Raw genomic sequence first — 19,871 nt, forward strand, 5'->3', positions numbered from 1 at the left:
CATTCACTGCCACTAGTGCTTGCTGATGGGGGTGTAACTGGAGCCCCAGGCCCCTCTCCCAGCCCCTCTGTTTGAAAAGAAAGCTGACCCTTTGTTGGGAGTAAACACAATGAGAGCATAAACCTCTGTTCCCCTGCAAAGCTTAGGAGCTGACAAACTAAAAAAGCAGACCAACGGCCCAGTGGCTCACACCTGTAATCCCAGCACCTTGGGAGGCTGAGGCGGGTGGATCGCTTGAGCTCTCAGGAGTTTTGAGACCAGCCTGGGCAATGTGGCAAAACCTCATTTTGGCAAAAAGGAAAAAAAAAAAAATAGAAATTAGCTGGGCATTGGCGGCTTCTGCCCGTATACAGTTCCAGCTACTCGAGAGGCTGAAGTGGGAGGATCACTCAAGCCCAGGAGGTGGAGGTTGTAGTGAGCTGAGATTGTGCTCCTGCACTCCAGCCTGAGCAAAAGAGTAAGACCCTGTCTCAAAAAACAAAACAGATCATCAGGCCAGGGGAGATCCTCTTTCAACGGGGATGAGGAGTGGGGTGGACAGGTGCGGCTGTACCTGTGAGCTCAGGTGGATGTCTCCAGGGCCTGTGAGGAGGAGGAGAGTTTGCTAGTTAGAGGTTGGGGGATATAACCTGTTTAAAGTAGGCTTCCTGGGGTCATCTTAGCAGCATGACTTGGTGGCTTTGTGACTCTCAATGGATTATTGAACCTTCTAAGCTTCTCATTCCCTTATCTTCAAAATGAGGGCAATTATAGCCCCTGCCTGATAGGGTGGTCAAGAGGATTCACTGGCAACGCAGTGAAGCTGTTAGCACAGGGGCTGGCACACAAAAAGCGCTGGAGGTGGGCAGGTTCGATTTCAGGATGGAACCACGACAATAGCCTAGGGCTTGAAACCCAAGAAAGATGAACAAGCGATTCCAGAAAGGCAGGACACTGAGGGTCGGAGGCGCGTGCCCGGCCACAGCAGGTGCCGGGGGAGGGGGGGGGCGCGCCGCCGAGGCCTCCCGGCCTCCCCTTTAAGAGCTGCCGCCGCCCACGGCCCGCCGCTGCGGCAGGGACCTCCCCTTTAACGGCGGCTCTGGGCGCTCCGCTGCCCCCGCGGCGGCTGCTGCAGCGGCTGCTGCTGCTACTGCGGCTCCTGCTGCCGCCGCCGCCGCTCGGCCTCCGGCAGCTGCATCCTCGGCCGGGCCGGGTCCCCGCCCTGCGCCGCGCCCGGCCCCGCCATGGTGTCCTGGATCATCTCTCGCCTGGTGGTGTGAGTGCGGCGGCGGCGGGGGGTGATAAGGGCTGTGATGGAGGGCGGGGGTGTTAAAGCCCTGGTGGACTTCTCCGAAGCTTCGTGCAGCAGAGTCACCTAAAGGCGCTGCCTCCTTATTTGGGGTCCCCAGAGACATGGAGATGTGGCACCCAGGATTGGAGAGCGGAATATTAGGGGAGCGTGACAGGCCTGGCTTCCCAGGGACCTCACTCACATTCTTTATTAATAACCCCTTTTATTTCTACCATCCTTGCTCCTGTGCCCATCCTAGGGGCTGAGCAGCAAGGCTTGATTTAGAAGAGGAGGCAGACACGACCCCTCCCCCACCTAGCAGGTCTGGGCTGGAGGGGTCCTTAGACCCGGGCCCTGTCCCCCTATGGGAGGGAACAGGGTGATGGAAGAGAGTGGAGCAAGGCAGGGCCTCATCACCATTCCGCAGCTCTGAGCCATCGCCAGGCCCCTTGGCCTCGCGCTTCCACTCACTGTCAGGAGACTGGGGACGAGGGCATATGCCCTTACGCCCCCCCAGGGAGGAAGTCTGAGTATCGGGAAGCAGAAATGCTTGGAGGACAAAGTGTGGGCGGTAACTGGGAGAGATGTGTGTGCTCAGCCTGGGATTGTGGATGCCGCCGGGGTAAGACGCGCGGTGGCCTTCATTCCAGGCTGCCAACCACACTGTGGAGCTGTCTCTGGCACCTCCCCGGGCCCCAGGAGAGAACACACACCATTCCCCACGACCCCAGACTTTGTCTTTGAAGATTCTGCCCCCGACTCCATCCGCACCGGCTAGTTTGGAAGTATCCTGCCTGTCCATGTAGAAACAGGCAGCCCCATGGCACCCACACATTGTCAAGGGGCTGGGCCTGACAGGGGCTCCTCGTGGGCCTCGGAGCTATCCCCTGCCCTAATGAGGACCTTGCCCCTCGGCCTCCACCGTGGGGGACTGACAGCGGCGGCCCCGCCCTGCTCCTTTTCTTCCCATTCTGTGCGCCTCACCAGGCAACCAAGTGCTTCTGTCCTGGTTTCCTCTAGACTCTTGGGATGATCGCTCTCCTTTTCCCCCACCCACCCCAGGGGGAATGAGGGACCTCAGGCCTCCATGTGGCTTCGGGGTGGCTGCTTCTCTCTTGCCTGGGCAAGCCCCAAAGGGCATTGCTCCTCTTCTTTGCCAGCCTGTGTCTTATCTGCACTCTGTACTTGGACCACCAGCGGCGGCCCTCCCCTGAGCCCCATCCCTGTGGTGTTTACATGGGGGAATAAGCTGCTTTGCCCCTCTCAGGGCCTCCTGCCCCTGTGCCCTCTGTTCCCCAGGGCCCCAGGGCCACAGTGGTACCTCTGACTGCCAGGTAGAGTGCCCTGTTAGGTGGTGTCAGGTTCCTTCGCAGAGCCTGGCTCTGAGACAGGGGAGGTGGAAGGTAAGGGCAGATGAGTATGAATGGGCATGAGGTCAAAAAGGAAGACACCTTGTGGCAGTGACCTGACTTCCCGTCCCCATGACATGTTTGTGCATAGCCAAGGATCATGGTGCAAGGGACCACATTGTACCCTGTGGCCTCTGGGTCTTTCCCTGCCTCGGGGGCTAGAGAAAAACTGAACAATGGAGTGGGGAGGGGCATCACCCTAGCTATCTGGGCATGTTCCACGCTGCTTTGACCTTACCCACTGACCTGAGTTCATCAGTCCAGCAGGGAGTTCTGTCCCTCTTCCCCTTACTTACCCAGGGGCTGATGTAGAGCTGGGAGGGAGAGGCCATTGCCCTTGGCTAAGGGGCCCAGTAACCATGCCTGCCTCCCTAGGCTCATCTTTGGCACCCTGTACCCAGCCTATTCTTCATACAAGGCCGTGAAGACAAAAAACGTGAAGGAATATGTGAGTGGATGACCCTTCACCCCTACCCAACCCACATGGCAGAGAGAGGGGAGGACACTGGGTCCTATTACAGGTGGGGGTGACTTTGTACCAACGCTGTCAGCCACTAACAAGACCCACCAGCAAGGAGGGCCCAGCATGGCTGGCAGGCAGAAGTGGGGTCCTGGGTGTTCTCCCCAGCTCAGGCATGCTTGACAGGCAGAGTTGGGGTCCTGGGTGTCCCTGGTCCCCTCGGCCCCATGCCCCACTGAGCGCTGCCCTCTGTCCCTCAGGTGAAATGGATGATGTACTGGATCGTCTTTGCCTTCTTCACCACTGCCGAGACGCTCACAGATATAGTGCTCTCCTGGTGAGGTCCAGTGTCCCCTCCTGCATCTCAGGGCCCAGGGCCTCTGCCTTTCTCTACCCAACCACCCAAACAAAAGATTGGGCTCGGGTGAAGTTCCTTCCACTCCCAACAATTCCATGGGGTCCTTGATATCTCCCCTCTCATGCCTAACTTGATCTGCAGAAGAACATAGTAGTGCTGGGTGAGGTAGCTCATGCCTGTAACCTCAGCACTTTGGGGGGCTGCTAAGGCCAGTGGATCACTTGAGACCAGGAGTTTGAGACCAACCTGGGCAATACAGTGAGACCTTGTCTCTACTAAAAATTTATCTTAATTAACTAGGTGTGGTGGCATGTGGATCACTTGAGCCCAGGAGTTGGAGGCTGCTGTGAGCTACGATCATGCCACTGCACTCCAGCCTGAGTGACAGAGCAAGACCTTGTCTCTTAAAAAAGAAAAAAGAGGGACTGGGTGTGGTGGCTCACGCTTGTAATCCCAGCACTTTGAGAGACTGAGGTGGGTGGATCACAAGGTCAGGAGTTCAAAACCAGCCTGACCAAGATAGTGAAACCCCATCTCTACTACAAAATACAAAAATTAGCTGGGCATGATGGTGCACCTGTAATCCCAGCTACTCGCGAGGCTGAGGCAGAGAATTGCTTGAACCCAGAAGACGGAGGTTGCAGTGAGCTTAGTTCATGCCACTGCACTCCAGCCTGAGCAACAGAGTGAGACTCCATTCTCAAAAAAAAAAAAAAAGAAAGAAAGAAAAAAGAGGCTGGGCACAGTGACTTACGCTTGTAATCCCAGCATTTTGGGAGGCCAAAGCGGGTGGATCACCTGAGGTGGAGAGTTTGAGACCAGCCAGACCAACATGGAGAAACCCCTTCTCTACTAAAAAATACAAAAATTGGCCAGGCATGGTGGCGCATTCCTGTAATCCCAGCTACTCAGGAGGCTGAGGCAGGAGAATTGCTTGAACCCAGGAGGCGGAGGTTGCAATGAGCCGAGATTGCACCATTGCACTCCAGCCTGGTAACAAAAATGAAACTCCATCTCAGAGAAAAAAAGAGCAAAGAGCCAGGTGTGGTAGCTTACACCTCACTCCCAGCACTTTGGGAGTCTGAGGTGGGTGGATCATTTGAGCTCAGGAGTTTGAGATCTGCCTGGCCAACATGGTGAAACCCTGTCTCCACTAAAAATACAAAAAAAAAAAATTAGCTGGGCATAGTGGCATGCCTGTAATCCCAGCTACTAGGAAGACTGAGGCAGAAGAATCGCTTGAACCCAGGAGGTGGAGGCTGCAGTGAGTGGAGATCATCCCACTACACTCCAGTCTGGGTGACAGAGTGAGATTCTGTTTCAAAAAAAAAAAAAAAGGACTAAGAACAGACATAACCCCTAAATTTCTTTCTGGTGGCAGCAAGGGCACCTCAGGAAACCTTCTGCCATGCTGCCTGTGACCTTAGGCAGGTCACAGCTCTCTAGGACTCAGTTTCCTTATTTGTAAAATAGGCATGTGATTCACTCCTATAAACACTGGATACTTGCATTTCCAAGGCATTTTCTAAGCTGTGCTAGATGTATGTATGAGCACTTTGAGGACAGGGAGTATGTTTTAATCATCTGTATATTCAGAGCAGGAGCTCAAAAATGTTTACTGAATGATCAGATACCTCTTGGAAGAGAAGACTAATAACGTAGTTTATCAAAACTGAAGAGAATTTTACCAAGGGGGAGAGGACAAAAGATCATTACATTCATAGGTAAGACCCTTGCATTTGAGAAAAAACAGTTTTAAGAGAGGAAAGAAATGGAGAGATCTGCAAATTGAGGATAACAGCCAGGCATAGTGGCTCCTGCCTGTAATCCTAGCACTTTGGGAAGCCAAGGCAGGAGGATCGCTTGATCCCAGGAGTTTGAGACCAGCCTGGGCAACATTGTGAGACCCCACCTGTTAAAAAAAAAATGGCTGAGCATGAGCCACCGTAATCCCAGCACTTTGGGAGGCCAAAGCAGGTGGATCAGCTAGGTCAGGGGTTCAAGACAGCCTGACCAACATGGAGAAACCCCATCTCTACTAAAAATATAAAATTAGCCGGGTGTGGTGGTACATGCCTGTAATCCCAGCTACTTGGGAGGCTGAAGCAGGAGAATTGCTTGAACCTGGGAGACAGAGATTACAGTAAGCCAAGATCACACCATTACACTCCAGCCTGGGCAACAAGAGCGAAACTCCATCTCAAAAAAAAAAAAAAAAATTGGCCAGGCGCAGTGGCTTATGTCTGTAATCCCAGCACTTTGGGAGATAGAGGCGGGCGGATCACGACATCAAGAGATCGAGACCGCCTTGGTCAACATGGCGAAACCCTGTCTCTAATAAAAATACAAAAAAATTAGCCGGGCATGGTGGTGTGTGCCGGTGGTCCCAGCTACTCAGGAGGCTGAGGCGGAAGAAGCGCTTGAACCCGGGAGGCGGAAGTTGCAGTGAGCCGAGATTGCGCCACTGCGCTCCAGTCTGGTGACAGAGCAAGACTCCATCTCAAAAATAATTTAAAAATTGAGGGTAGGGAATATAGATGCCTTTTTTTTTTCTTTTTTTTGAGACAGGGTCTCACTGTCATTCAGGTTACAGTACAGTGGTGTGAGCTAGGCTCACTGCAGCCTCGACCTCCTGGGCTCAAGTGATCATCCTACCTCAACCTCCTGAGTAGCTGGGACCAGAGGCACACACCACCATACCTGACTTATTTTTTGGTTTTTTTTTGGTAGAGATTGGGTTTTGCTGTGTTGCCAGGCTGGTCTCAAACTCCTGGGCTCAGATGATCCTCCCCCCTCAGCTCCCCAAGTGGCTGGGAGATTACAGGCCACTGTGCCAGGCCTATACATGTGTCTTGACACAGCAAAAGAGAGAGCTTTGATGAGGGCTTTGTGAGGACATAGGCAACCTGAAGGAGTTTGTGGCCAGAGGAGAAGGTGTTAGGGGGACGGAAGGGCAATCCTGAAAAGCACGGGGCGTGTCATGGCAGGGCAGCAGAGTCTGGAGCAAGCTAGAGAAGCCCCAGGCCTCTCAATGAGAGGGAGGACAGGAAGGGAAGGGGTAAAGACCCAGGGGTGGGCCTGCAAGGTTGAGAGTTTGCCTTGGTGTTGACCTGAGGGCAAAAGAAGAAGGGTTTTCTCTAGGAGTGAGAGGGTGGGGCTTAGGGAGTTGGTGCTGGGAGAAACTTCTTCTAGCATCACTTCTGACCTTCCCGCCTGGAGCCTCAGCTGAGCCCCTCAGTCCCCCTGGGATTAGAAAGGAGCAGTCCCATAAGCCCCATGGAGACCCAGCATGCCAAGAGGGAGGGGCTGTGCAAGGTCACACACAGGGCCGGTGCTGCCAGGCACAGGGCGCCCCCGACTCTGCCCTGTACTCTGCACTTGCCCCTGTCCACAGGTTCCCCTTCTACTTTGAGCTGAAGATCGCCTTTGTGATATGGCTGCTGTCCCCTTACACCAAGGGCTCCAGCGTGCTCTACCGCAAGTTCGTGCACCCAACACTGTCCAACAAGGAGAAGGTTTGCCCCTACTCTCGGCTCACCTCCCAGACTGCCCCCAGCCAAGGCAGCCCAGAGCCTGCAGTCTCATACAGACTGGCCTTCCCTAGGGTCCCAGAGCCTGAAGTGACCTGGCAGGGCTGCTGTGGCCTCCCAGAGCAGTCAGGGGCCTCTGACCGGGGTGAACAAGGGTAGGGCAGGGCCTTGACAGCAGCACCCACCTCTCCTCTTCCTTCCCCTCCAATCCTGCAGGAGATTGATGAGTACATCACGCAGGCCCGAGACAAGAGCTATGAGACTATGATGAGGGTGGGCAAGAGGGGCCTGAACCTGGCTGCCAATGCCGCAGTCACGGCTGCTGCCAAGGTGAGATGGGGGCAGGCCTGGACTCCCAGGGCCCCTGCCTTGTACAAAGGGCCCTGATCAGGCTCCTTGGCCTCTACCCTGTCCTCGGGACTGTAGAGACTCTGGTCTCATGCAGCTAGAGGTTCCAGTCCAGGCTCCACCGCTGTCTGCCTGAGTCACTTTCATTGTCCGGCCATTTTCCCATCTGTCCAGAGGAGAAGTGTGGCCCCGCCCCAGCCCTCAGCTCTGTCAGTGTGGGACTGGGTGAGGACCCTGTGGGGAGGGCACTGAGCCTGGGGCTGCTGCCAGCACCATGGTGACCGCTATCTCCACCCCGCCCCTTCCCCCCGGCTCTCCCGGTGCGTGGTGGTGACGCTAGGGCCAGGGGGTGCTGTCGGAGAAGCTCCGCAGCTTCAGCATGCAGGACCTGACCCTGATCCGGGATGAGGATGCACTGCCCCTGCAGGGGCCCGATGGCCGCCTCCGACCCGGCCCTGGCAGCCTCCTGGACACCATCGAGGACTTAGGTACAGGCAGGGCCCAGGGTTGGGGAGGCGCAGTGAGGGCAAGGAGCCCAGATGGGAAAGATTCCTCATCTCCTTTTCTCCCTGCACCCAGGAGATGACCCTGCCCTCAGTCTAAGGTCCAGCACAAACCCAGCAGATTCCCGGACAGAGACCTCTGAGGATGACATGGGAGACAAGGCTCCTAAGAGGGCCAAACCCATCAAAAAAGTGCCCAAAGCTGAGGTGAGAGCACTGGCTGGAGCTTGGGGAAACGGGCAGGGGGTCGTGGCTCCAGGCTGAGCCCCATCTTCCTCCTTCTTTCCACAGCCACTGGCTTCCAAGACACTGAAGACCCGGCCCAAGAAGAAGACCTCTGGCGGGGGCGACTCAGCCTGAGCCCTCCACCCGGCAGGCTGCAGAGCAAGGATGAAGCCTCAGGAAGGGCCTCGGCCCCAGCCCCTGCTCCACACTGTGCCAGCAGCCCAGGTGTCTCTGGCCCCTGGGGCCCCTCCGATGGCCATTTCCAGTGCCTGCCCAGTGGCCACTCTTATGGAAGGGGCTTGGAAAAGAGGAGGGAGGCCCAGCTGTGGGGGTTGAGGGTAGAGGCTGGACCAGAGGCTGAGGACTGAGCCATGCAAGGAGGTGGGGGCTCCTGGGCCTGCACCACTGTTCTGCTGCAGCCCCGCCCCACCCCACCCACTCAGTGCCTTGCTGAAGCCCATGGCCATCTGCTTCTCAGAGGCTCGAACGTTTCTCCACTGCTCACCTCGGTTTGGGAGCGGGGAGGGGGCAGTCCTAGTCCAGATAGACCAAGGACAGGCCTGAAGGCACCTGGGGGAAAGGGAACACATGGGGAGGACCTCGGGGACCCTAGGTGGGGCCTCCAGGTGCAGCTGTGGATGGAAGACGGGTTGGCATGTGCTTCAGCGACAAGGACGGCCAGGCCAGAGCTGCAGCTGGCAGCTCTTTTCCTGGTAACTGGGTGAGGCTGTGTGCCACATGTTCCCACATTAAAGAGATGGGGGGGTCTAGGGGTATATGTGTGAGTGTGTCTTTCTGGGTCTAGGGCTGGGGGCAGTTTGGGTCAAGGACTGTCCCTCCAGCAGTCACTTCCTCCCACCCTCGGCCCCATAGCCAGCTGGCCCTTTCCCCGCTCAACCCTCCCTCCTAGGCGCTGAGCCTCAGAGGACCCTGGCCCATGAGAGAAGGGGGATCTGGGGGACCCTTCACCCGCTCCTTTGCCCTTGCTCCCCTTCAGGTCACCCCATTCCCACTCCTCAGGGCCCCCCACTCCTGGATCTAGTACAGGACCCTGCTGAGTGGGCTCCTCTCCTCTGCCCCTGGGGCCCATCCCCTCTTGCCCAGGGTCCCCATCCTGTGCCAAGCAGACTGAGCGCTAAGACCTCTGGCAGAGCCCAGCCTCCGCCCACACCCCACCCCAGCTTCTGCCGTGATTTCAATCAGGGCCAGGAGGAACATGTTGAGAAGAAAGAGAAATGCAGGAGCCTCGGGCTCCTAGTTCCTTGGGAAGAGGGTGCCCATTGGACCTTTGGCACTGGATGAGCCAATAAACCAAACTCTGGCACCTCATTTATTTTGGGCTCTGTGCTTTGTTCTTGCGCCACCAGCTAACAGGTGGGAAGTACCTCAAGTGAGAAGCAGGGCCCAGCTGGGGAGCGGGGAGGTCAGCCTGTGACCCACAGGAGCTCTGATCACCAGCTAAGAGATGGGCTTGTGGGGGCTTAGTCTGAGAAAACGGTTTTGGAACTTGAGATAAAACCAGAGGCCTGGGTCAGGCGTTGTGGCTCATGCCTATAATCCCAGCACTTTGGGAGACTGAGGCAGGCAGATCTTGTCAGGAGATTGAGACCAGCCTGGCCAGCATGGTGAAACTCCCTCTCTACTAAAATGCAAAAACAAATTAGCCAGGCATGGTGGTATGCACCTGTAATCCCAGCTACTCGTGAGGCTGAGGCAGGGGAATCACTTGAACCTGGGAGGTGGAGATGGCAGTGAACTGAGATCACAGCACTGCACTGAGACCACTGCACTCCAGCCTGGGCGACAGAGCAAGACTCCATCTCAAAAAAAAAAAAAAACAAAAACCAGAGGTCTGGCTGGGTGTGGTGGCTTACCCCTGTAATCCCAGCAATTTGGGAAGCCGAGACAGGAGGATCTTTGAACCCAGTATTTCGAGACCAGCCTGGGCAATATGGGAAAATCACATCTGTTTTTTTTTTTTTTTTTTTTGAGACTGAGTCTCGCTCTGTTGCCCAGGCTGGAGTGCTGTGGCACAATCTTGGCTCACCGCAACCTCTGCCCCCCAGGTTCAAGCGATTCTCATGCCTCAGCCTCCCAAGTAGCTGGGATTACAGGCATGCGCCACCACGGCCAGCTAATTTTTGTATTTATTTTAGTAAAGACAGGTTTCACCATGCTTGCCAGGCTGGTCTTGATCTCCTGACCCTAAGTGAACTGCCTGCCTTGGCTTCCCAAAGTGCTGGGATTACAGGCATGAGCCATCGCACCTGGCTACGTCTCTATTTTTTTTTTTTTTGAGACAGACTCTCGCTCTGTTGCCAGGTGCCAGGCTGGAGTACAGTGGCATGATTTTGGCTCACTGCAACCTCTGCCTCCCAGGTTCAAGCAATTCTTCTGCCTCAGCCTCCCAAGTAGCTGGGACTACAGGCATGTGCCACCATGCCCAGCTAATTTTTGTATTTTAGTAGAGACAGGGTTTCACCATGTTGGCCAGGATGGTCTCGATCTCGACCTCGTGATCTGCCCGCCTTGGCCTCCCAAAGTGCTGGGATTACAGGCTTGAGCCACCGCGCCTGGCCAATGTCTCTATTTTTAAAAAAATAACAATAATGAATACATAAAAACCAGAGGCCTAAGAAGGGCCAGGGGCTCCAACCCCCAAGGTTTGTTTTATCCCTCAGAATCCTACCCCAAGTCTTTAGTGGACCCTCTGGTATCCGAAAGAAAGTGCTAGGTGTAGGCTCTGGGGGACGAAGATCCCAGTGAGGCCCCTGGGGGAGAGAGGACAGGGAAAGGACAGGATATGGGGCTGCTAGGCAGGGCTCAGGGACTGTGCCTAGAAAGACGAAAAATGCCTAAGGGGGTTGAGCCAGACACGTTGCATGAAGAAGCAGAGATGGGGAAACCAAGACAAGGGCTTGTGGAGAAACCAGCCCTGTGGGTCCTGGGGACAGAGAGGGAACCAAGGGCCGAGACCAAGAGGCACAGCCTGTGTGGCACCAGGAAAGACAGGAGTCCAGCCTGGACTGCTGGGCCAGGTTGGAAGAGAGGAGGAGGAGGGAGCTGCAGGGTGTGGGTCCGAGCCCGCAGAGCCAGAGCTCCAGGGGTCAAAAGCACAACTGGCTGTGGATGAGCCCCTGGGAGGCCAGAACCCAATAGGAGGGAAAGGCAGAGGAGCAGAGCAGGTACAAAGGAGAGACTGACAAAGGAAAAGAGCCATAAGGGAGGAAAAAGGGAGCAGAGAAATAGCTCAACCTATGGAAGGAAAATGGAGGAAGCAGAGCATGAGGTAAGTGGGGTGTAGGACCTAGACCCAGGCTCTGGACCCCAAGTTTGGCAAAACGCTCTTACACTAGGCTTCCCTCCTCCTTCCCTGGCATCACAAGACATGTACACCTGCCACATTTGGGCCAAGCTAGCCAAGAGCCTCCTGAACTGAGGTCACAGTGGGGGATGTGAGATGTCCCTTTTGTCTTCCTTGGAATCCTCCAGTCGACCAGCCCTGCGAGGGGCATCGCCTTCACCATCAGCCTCTGAGCAGTTTTGGCCCATTTTTCTTTCCATCAGAAAGGAGAGGAAGATACCATGGTAAAATTCAGGGGAGGAATTCATTCTAGAAAGATCCCGAGAGAGTAAGATGCGGCAGTCCCACGCTAACAGCTACCATATGCCCAGGAAACCAGGTTAGGTGCTCTTTAACCTAAATCTCATTTGCTGCATATCTCTCTCTCACTCTCTCTCTCTCTCTCTCTCTCTCTCACACACACACACTCTCTCTCTCTCTCTCTCTCTCTCTCTCTCTCTCTCTCTCAGGAGCATGCTCGCACCCACAGTGACTGATGGCTAGGCAGGTCATGGCAGATTCTGCATTGCCAGGCTCTGCATGCGCATCAGGGGTTCCCTGTGTCCACAGGAACATGCTCAGATTTCCAAGCTCACTGGTCTGTTGCTATGGAAACATTCAAGCTTCTAGAACTCTGGGCACAGGGCCTGCCCCTCCGTGGTGCAGAGGAGGTGAGGGGAGATGGAGGGTGACAAGAAGAATGGGTCAAAAGGCTCCTGGGAAAGAGCTGGCTGGTGGGACACATCTGGGTCTAAGTGACCCCTTGCTGTCCCCCTCATTCCCTGGGACAATCTCCCTCTCCCCTCTCCCCCTTCCCCTCTGCTTCCGTAGATCTCTCCAAGCCAGGGGAGTGAAAAAGAGATATCAGACAGAGGTGGATGGCCAGCACTATGTGGAGAGTGCTCCATCACTGCCTGGGTCCCCAGGGGCCTTTGAGAGGTATTAGCTTTGGGTAGGGACTGGGACAGGCTAGGGCTGGGTCCCATGCCCAGGCCTCCTTAGGATCGCTGGGCAGCCCTCCAGGCTTGAGGTTGCTGGCTATAACAGCCTCAGGTCTCTAGCTTCTTTATCTGGCTCCCCCTCCCTTTCTTGCGGTGCCCTACACCCGGAGAACCTGCTTAAAATGGGATTTCCAGGCTGTGACGTCAGAGGAAAGCCAGCCGCTCCATCCAGCCTCTGCCAGCTCTCCCTTGTTCGGCAGAGCTGAGCCCAGCTTTGCTTGGCCTGCAGGGAGGCAGGGCGGGCACAGGAGGGAGGGGCCTTGGGGGCTCTGAGCCACGGTCTCCATATCTATGGCATCCAGAATGACAGGGAGAAGCTGTTTGCAGGCCAAAAGCTCCTGCTGGCTTCCCTACTATCTTCCTTCTCCCCCAGTACACGATCACCTCCCTCCAACATCTCCCCAGTTTCTCCCTCTCTGCGCTGAGTCAGGTCTATACGGAGGAGGAGGGCATCTCCTGTCCTTACCGGGCAGCGGCTTCTGTGTGTGTCCTGCCTGAAACTGTGCCATGTCCAGGCTGGAGGCTGCAAGGGGTGGGAGGGATGCCTGCGAGGATGAAAAAGCCCACTAGGTGGCGCAGCTGCCTCCCTATACGGGATTCCCCGGCCCCGCGGACAATCTTCTCCCGCCGACAGCAGGCTCAAGGTTTGGTGAGCATAGGGCCTCATCCTCTGCTCCCTGGAGTTGGAGGTTCATGAAGAAAGCTTCCTTGTGGGTGAACAGGACATCTCCTCCTAAGCCCAGTCTGTGTGCACACCTACTGCCCCAGGAGATGGTCAGGCCTAGAAGAAGACCCCCACTTTCCTCACCCAGGGAGGGACCCAATCTTTTTTTTTTTTTTTTTTTTTGAGACAGTCTCGCTCTGTTGTCTAGGCTGGACGATCTCGGCTTGGCTCACTACAACCTCCGTTTCTTGGGTTCAAGCAATTCTCCTGCCTCAGTCTCCCGAGTAGCTGAAATTATAGACACAGGTCCACCACCTCTAGCTAACTTCTTTTTTTTAGTAGAGATGGGGTTTGGTCATGTTGGTCAGGCTGGTCTTGAACTCCTGGCCTCGAGTGATCCGCCCACCTCCTCCTGTCTGCCTCCCAAAGTGTTGGGATTACAGGCGTGAGCCACCACACCTAGCCCCAACCTAGGCTTCTGAAATGGCATCTAGAGAGGCTGCTGGAGCTTGATTTTAGGGTCAAGAGGGGAGAGGGACCCCTGAGGCTGCAAGGGGTGGGAAACTGGGGTGAGGGGGGCGCAGGGAGGGAGAAGTTGAGTCCAGAGGGAAGGAAGCTCATATAGCTGCAGTATTCCCTGGATATGGCCTCCCTGATGGCCACAGTGACAGTCCCAGGCCTGCTCTAGGTGCCCCCTGCCCCATCCTGTATGTGAAGCTGAAAAAGATAGGCTGGGCACTGTGGCTCATGCCTATAATCCCAGCACTTTGGGAGGCCGAGGCGGGTGGATCACAAGGTCAGGAGTTTGAGACCAGACTGGCCAACATAGTGAAACCCCGTCTTTACTAAAAGTACAAAAAATTAGTCTGGGCACTGTGGCTCACGCCTGTAATCCCAGCACTTTGGGAGGCAGAGGCTGGCAGATCACTAGGTCAGGAGTTTGAGACCAGCCTGGCCAATATGGTGAAACCCCATCTCAACTAAAAATACAAAAAAAACTAGCCAGGTGTGGTGATGTTTGCCTGTAGTCCGAGCTACTTGGGAGGCTGAGGCAGGAGAATTGCTTGAACCTAGGAGGCAGAGGTTGTAGTGAACGGAGGCCATTGCACTCCAGCCTGGGTGACAATGCAATACTGTCTCAAAAAAAAAAGGAAAAAGAAAAAGAAAAAGTCTCTAGTCTCCAAATCCTGGAATCCCATAGTATTCTTACAGGGGCTAGGGGTGAGGCTCCTCAATGACCTACCTTCCCCTGACCTTTTTCCCAAGTTGACCCCACCAGCCCTGCATCCCCTATGAATTACCCTCTCCTTTTGTTCCAGCCAGGTAAGTGATCAATAAATAATGCCGCTTGAAATATTGATGGTGAGTTTCACACCAACATCCCTTAACCGTTCCTGTCGTTTTCCTGACAGAGAAATGCATGGACCCCAGACAGCTCTTTCCTGTCTTGGCCAACAGAGGGTCTTTCTTTGCCAAGATGTCAACCCATTCCCATCTCAGCCAGAATCATGATTCAGTCCCCTCAACTAAGAAAAGGGAGGGTCCCCCAGAGATCAACTCAGCCAGCACCTCCAACCCAGAAGGGTGGGGTAAGCGAAGCCAGGCAGAAGCCCTTCCTGATACCTTGATTTCCCATGGTGTGACTGAGATCCCATTTCCTCTGCTCCATGTTCATCCTGGGCCTGCCAGGTCCAGCTTTCTGGGTGGTCAACTCAGAAGGAGGCTGAAGTCTCCCCACCTGCTCCTAGAGTATTTGGAGTCTGAGTAGAGGACATTCATGTGCTCCCAGACTCCTTGAGCCCAGGTTACTCTCATCTGGTTTTGTTGTCTTGGAAGAAGGGGAGAAGCGGGAAGGACAAGGAGGTGGAGAGAAGGAGCACTGAAGCTCTGGAGCCCAACTCACCCAGTACCAGTTCCCTGCTCTGCAAAAGCCATGACCACGCAAATCTTTTTTTTTTTTTTAGAGGGAATCTCGCTCTGTCACCCAGGCTGAAGTGCAGTGGTGCAGTCTCAGCTCACTGCAACCTCCGCTTCCCAGGTTCAAGCAATTCTCTGCCCCAGCCTCCCAAGTAGCTGGGATTACAGGCAACCACCACCAGGCCTGGCTAATTTTTGTATTTTTAGTAGAGACGGGGTTTCAGCATCTTGGGCAGGTTGGTCTTGATCTCCTGACCTCATATTCCATCTGCTTCGGCCTCCCAAAGTGCTGGGATTACAGGTGTGGCCCACTGTGCCTGGCTGGTTTTTTTGTTTGTTTGTTTTTTTGAGACAGAGTCTTACTCTCCCAGGCTGGAGTTGCAGTAGCGCGATCTCGGCTCACTGCAATCTCCGCCTCCCAGGTTCAAGAGATTCTCCTGCCTCAGCCTTCCGAGTAGCTGGACTACAGGCATGTGCCACTAAGCCCGGCTAATTTTTGTATTTTTAGTAGAGACAGGGTTTCACCATGTTGTCCAGGCTGGTCTTGAACTCCTGACCTCAAATGATCTGCCTGCCTCAGCTCCCAAAGTACTGGGATTATAGACGTGAGCCACGGTGCCTGGCCTCAAATCTTTTATTTTTCCTTGAGACACAGGGTCCTGCTCTGTTGTCCACACTGGAGGGCAAAGGCACAATCAGGGCTCAATGCAGCCTCGACCTCCTGGGCTCAAGCAATCCTCCCACCTCAGCCTCCTGAGTAGCTGGGACCACAGGCGCATGATGCCACACCTGGCCTTTTTTTTTTTTTTTTGAGAGAAAATTGGCCTTTATTGCAGCACGAATCGAGTGAGGGGGACTGCATGTCAACAGCTCTCTAGGAGCCGCCAAAGGTGATGGGCCTGCCCTGCCCCTGCAACAGGCCCCCCAGGGACTAGAGCAAGGCTTCCCCCAGGAAGGGTGAGGTGTGCTTGTAAACAGGGGCCCAGACAACAGGGAGCAGGGAGGCAGCATCATCAGGTGCAGCTTTGCTACAAGAAAGATTGTTCTTAATATCTTTTTCTTTTTTTTTTTTTTGACTCTCACTCTGTCACCCCGGCTGGATCTCAGCTCACTGCAACCTCTGCCTCCTGGGTTCAAGAGAGTCTCCTACCTCCACCTGGAGTAGCTGGGATTACAGCCATATGCCACCATGCCCAGCTAATTTTGGTATTTTTAGTAGACACAGGGTTTCACCATGATGGCCAGGCTGGTCTTGAACTCCTGACCTCAAGTGATCCACCTGCCTTGGCCTCCCAGTGTTGGGATTACAGGGGTGAGCCACTGTGCCTGGCCAATTGTTCTTAATTTCAAAGAGTAGACACCGCCAGGTCTAGCTCTGCTCTCCTGAATGCTGGAAGGCTCTGGAAGCTCCTGCCTGCCTGGGGATTTAGGCCCACCCACTGCCCGTGAGCTGGCCCCAGGCACACTGCAGCCACACAAAAACACTGGCAGCTGACTCCAAGTTTCAGAAACATGATTAGAAAAGAACTGGACTTTTACATTTTTCTCCCATACACTGAAAAATAAGAAAAAACCAACCTTTTGACTGTAGACCCTGGTAAGTGGCATCTGACTTTAACCTGAAGTTCTCCTTGGAATCCTTTTCTGCCTGGTGCTCTGCCATCCACAATCAGCCCATCCCCAGGCCCCCCTCCCGGAAGATCCTGGCCCATCTCAGATGAGGGCGGGACCCTACAGAGTGCCCAGTGAGCAACCACTGGGAAGACAGGGACTGATTTCCTTGTCGGGGTCTTGACCCACAGCAAATGGAAAAGGAAACAGTAACAGAAGACAGTGGCCTCCTGCCCAGACCTCAGCAGCAGGTTTGCCGGTGAAGTTCTGGGTGAGCTGGAGATAGGGATAAAGCAGGTTTGCTGGACGGTGGCCTCAGGCTGTTCCGGGGCACTCATCACATAGAGCCCTGTGGGAGCAGTGTGCGGCCCACACCCGTCCTGGTGTTGTCCTGATGCATAAGAGCAGAGACTCTGGAAGAGAAACCCACCTGCCCCATGTGGCACAGGGCTCCCAAAGGCTTCCCTGTGGAAGGAACCCTGCTCCCAATGACACCTTGTCTCGCTCCACGGAACCCTTCCCCCAACACCCCCTAGAAACACAGCCGCCGGGAACAAACTATCCCTGCCAGAAACGAAGCCCTTGGCTAAGCCAGAGACTCATCATTGCACGGATGGTGGTGAGGGGAGGTGCTCAGCCCTGGGGACACCATCACTGTCCTGCTCTGACCCAAAGGTGGGAGGAGGATGCTGAGCTCCCAGAGTGTGAGGCCAGGAAGATGGCTCAGGAAGACAGAGGCCTAGGGCTGATGCTGTGCCCAGAGCCGGTGTGGAGAGGGGCCCACATGGGGGTCTTTGCAGAAGCAGCTCAGAGAACTGAGGTTGGAATCCTGCCTCAAGCACAGGTTTCGGGACGGCAAGTGCCTAGACAAGGCAGGTGACATGGCAGTCGATAAATGAGGTGTTGAAGATGTCATTGAAGAAGTCGGGGTGGTACCTGCAGGCTCATTCACAGTTGGGAGTGAAGTTCACCTCCAGGATCTTTGGCCACGTCACCTGCTTTCCACCTGGACATTGTCCCACTTCGGTATGAGGTCGACGGCATACATCTGGCCAATTTTTTAAAATGATTTTTTTTAGAGACAGGGGTTGCCCTATGTTATCCAGGCTGGTCTCAAATTCCTGAGCTCAAAGGATCCTCCCGCCTAGGCCTCCCAAAGTGTTGGGATTACAGGCGCGAGCCACTGCGCCGGCCCCACTAAGATCTTTGCATGCACATTTCCTTCTGCACAAAGCACCCTTGTTCACCCGCTTCACCTGCTCAGCTCCTGTGTGGGCGTCAAGCCTCAGCTCAGAGTGACTCCTCCACTCACCTCCAAGCTGTCAGATGCCCCTCCAGGCCCCTCCCACACCTGTCCTCCTCCCCCCACCCCACCCCACGACAGCGCACATCACCCTGGGTGGTCATTGCCTGCTTCCTGGTCTGTTTCCCCACCAGTCTGAAGGCTGAGGCGTAGGCAATGGGCCCAGCTGGCTCCCCACTGTTTGCCCAGCATCCAGCACGGGGACTGGCACATGATAAACACTTGGCACATTTTTGTGGAATGTTAGAGCGATACCCCTTCAGCAATCTTCCACTCCTGGAAAAACAGCAACCTTCAAACTTCAGTGTCTCTTAGCTGAGCTGTTGCCTATGCCCGAAGATGGGTGTCTGCACTAAAGAGGAGCTGCCCGGATCGGCTGCCCTCGCCCTGGCTGCCCCAGCGTATGCCCACGCTCACTTGTGCTCCTTTTCTCTCTCACACACACAGATGGGAGTCAGCTTTCCAGCCACATTCAGTTCTCACTTTAATTCAAATGCTAAATTGGGAAGAAGAGCAGCTTCACACTCTCGATTTAGCCTGGAAGAGAAAAAGTGAGACAGCCTGGATGTTGCCAGGAAAAGGAGAAAGAGAAAGCAGGGTCTGGGGTTGGAGGGTGGAGGCAAATGTGCCAGAGCCCAGGGAAAGACAATGCAAGCCCCACCACCCAGCTCCTAAAAATAAACCACCCAGAGCTCTGACCCCAGGGTGGCCCTTAAAGCCTCTTTCCTACAGCAGGGCAACCATTCCCGGCATTATCTCCATCTGGAGTGGGTGGGACTGGGGGAGCAGGGAGTCTCTGAATATTAAAGCTATCCAGGGAGGAAGATGTTGCTGCTTTGGTGAGGTCCTTCTGAAATCTGACTTTGATTCCCCTTGTTGAGAGCTACAGGTTATGACGAATTAGAACTCTGAAGCCAAGGCCAGGCGTGGTGGCTCCCACCTGTAATCCCAGCACTATCGGAGGCCGAGGCGGGTGGATCACTTGAGGTCAGGAGTTCAAAACCAGCCTGGCCAACATGGTGAAATTGTGTCTCTACTAAAAACACGAAAATTAGCCAGGCATAATGAAGGGCACCTGTAATCCCAGCTACTCAGGAGGCTGAGGCAGAAGAATTGCTTGAATCCAGGAAGCGGAGGTTGCAGTGAGCTGAGTTTGCTCCACTGCACTTCAGCCTGGGGGACAGAGCGAGACTCTATCTCAAAAAAAAAAAAAAAAAAAGAATTCTGAGTCCACATCAATGTTCACAGCAGCATTATTCCCAGTCGCCAGGAGGTGGAAATAATCCTCTGTCCATCAGTCCATAAATGGATAAGCAAAATGTGGTATATGCATATAATGGAACATCATTCAGCCTTAAGAAGGAATGGGATTTTGACACATGCTACAACATGGATAAGCGCTGAAAACATGGCAGGTGAAATAAGCCAGACACAAAAAAATATTTGTGTGATTGCACTTACATAGTACCTAGAATAGTGAAATCCATAGAGACAGGAACCGTGAGATTAACAGGCAGCCAGGCATGATAGCTCAAGCCTTTAATACTAGCACCTTGGGAGGCCAAGGCGGGCATATCACTTGAGGCCAGCAGTTCGAGACCAGCCTGGCCAATGTGGCAAAACCCCATTTCTACTAAAAATGCAAAAATTAGCTGGGTGTTGTGGTGCACACCTGTGGTCCCAGCTACTCGGTAGGCTGAAGCAGGAGAATTGCTTGAGCCTGGTAGGCAGAGGTTCTAGTGAGCTGAGATTGCACCACTGCACTCCAGCCTGGGAGGAACAGGGAGTCCTCATTTAAAGGGTGCAGAATTCCTGTTTGAGATGATGAGAAAGTTCCAAAAAGGACAGTGGTGATCGTTGTACAACAGCGTGAATGTACTTAATGCCACTGAAGTGTACAGTTAAAATGGTTCAAATTGTAAATGTTTG

The 19,871-nt window shown here is 54.5% G+C and overlaps 1 protein-coding gene across 2 annotated transcripts; it reads left to right on the forward strand.

The window, feature by feature from the left end:
* Positions 1-1,192: 1,192 nt before the first annotated feature.
* On the forward strand, positions 1,193-9,432 carry REEP2 (receptor accessory protein 2). 2 transcript variants are annotated; one of them, XM_012476413.2, is made up of 8 exons: positions 1,193-1,255; positions 3,055-3,127; positions 3,400-3,476; positions 6,892-7,012; positions 7,244-7,357; positions 7,716-7,863; positions 7,955-8,085; positions 8,170-9,432. In XM_012476413.2, the coding sequence occupies exons 1-8, from the start codon at positions 1,224-1,226 to the stop codon at positions 8,236-8,238; spliced, it is 765 nt and encodes a 254-aa protein (XP_012331836.1). In that variant the 5' UTR covers positions 1,193-1,223; the 3' UTR covers positions 8,239-9,432. The 2 variants fall into 2 exon arrangements, with proteins under 2 accessions (XP_012331836.1, XP_012331915.1); XM_012476492.2 differs by having other exon boundaries at positions 7,722-7,863.
* The last annotated feature ends 10,439 nt before the right edge of the window (positions 9,433-19,871 follow it).

This window comes from Aotus nancymaae, unplaced genomic scaffold (assembly GCF_030222135.1).
Source record: "Aotus nancymaae isolate 86718 unplaced genomic scaffold, 86718_ANA_hifiasm-v0.15.2.pri h1tg000064l_1, whole genome shotgun sequence".
In the NCBI taxonomy this organism is placed as follows: domain Eukaryota; kingdom Metazoa; phylum Chordata; class Mammalia; order Primates; family Aotidae; genus Aotus; species Aotus nancymaae.

Excerpts from the sequence above, each read along its gene's own strand:
- REEP2 (XM_012476413.2), top strand. The coding sequence starts at position 1,224 with ATGGTGTCCTGGATCATCTCTCGCCTGGTGGT. Across the intron at positions 1,256-3,054 it reads ATCATCTCTCGCCTGGTGGT|GCTCATCTTTGGCACCCTGT; the intron begins GTGAGTGCGGCG and ends CTGCCTCCCTAG. Across the intron at positions 8,086-8,169 it reads AAAAAGTGCCCAAAGCTGAG|CCACTGGCTTCCAAGACACT; the intron begins GTGAGAGCACTG and ends TTCTTTCCACAG.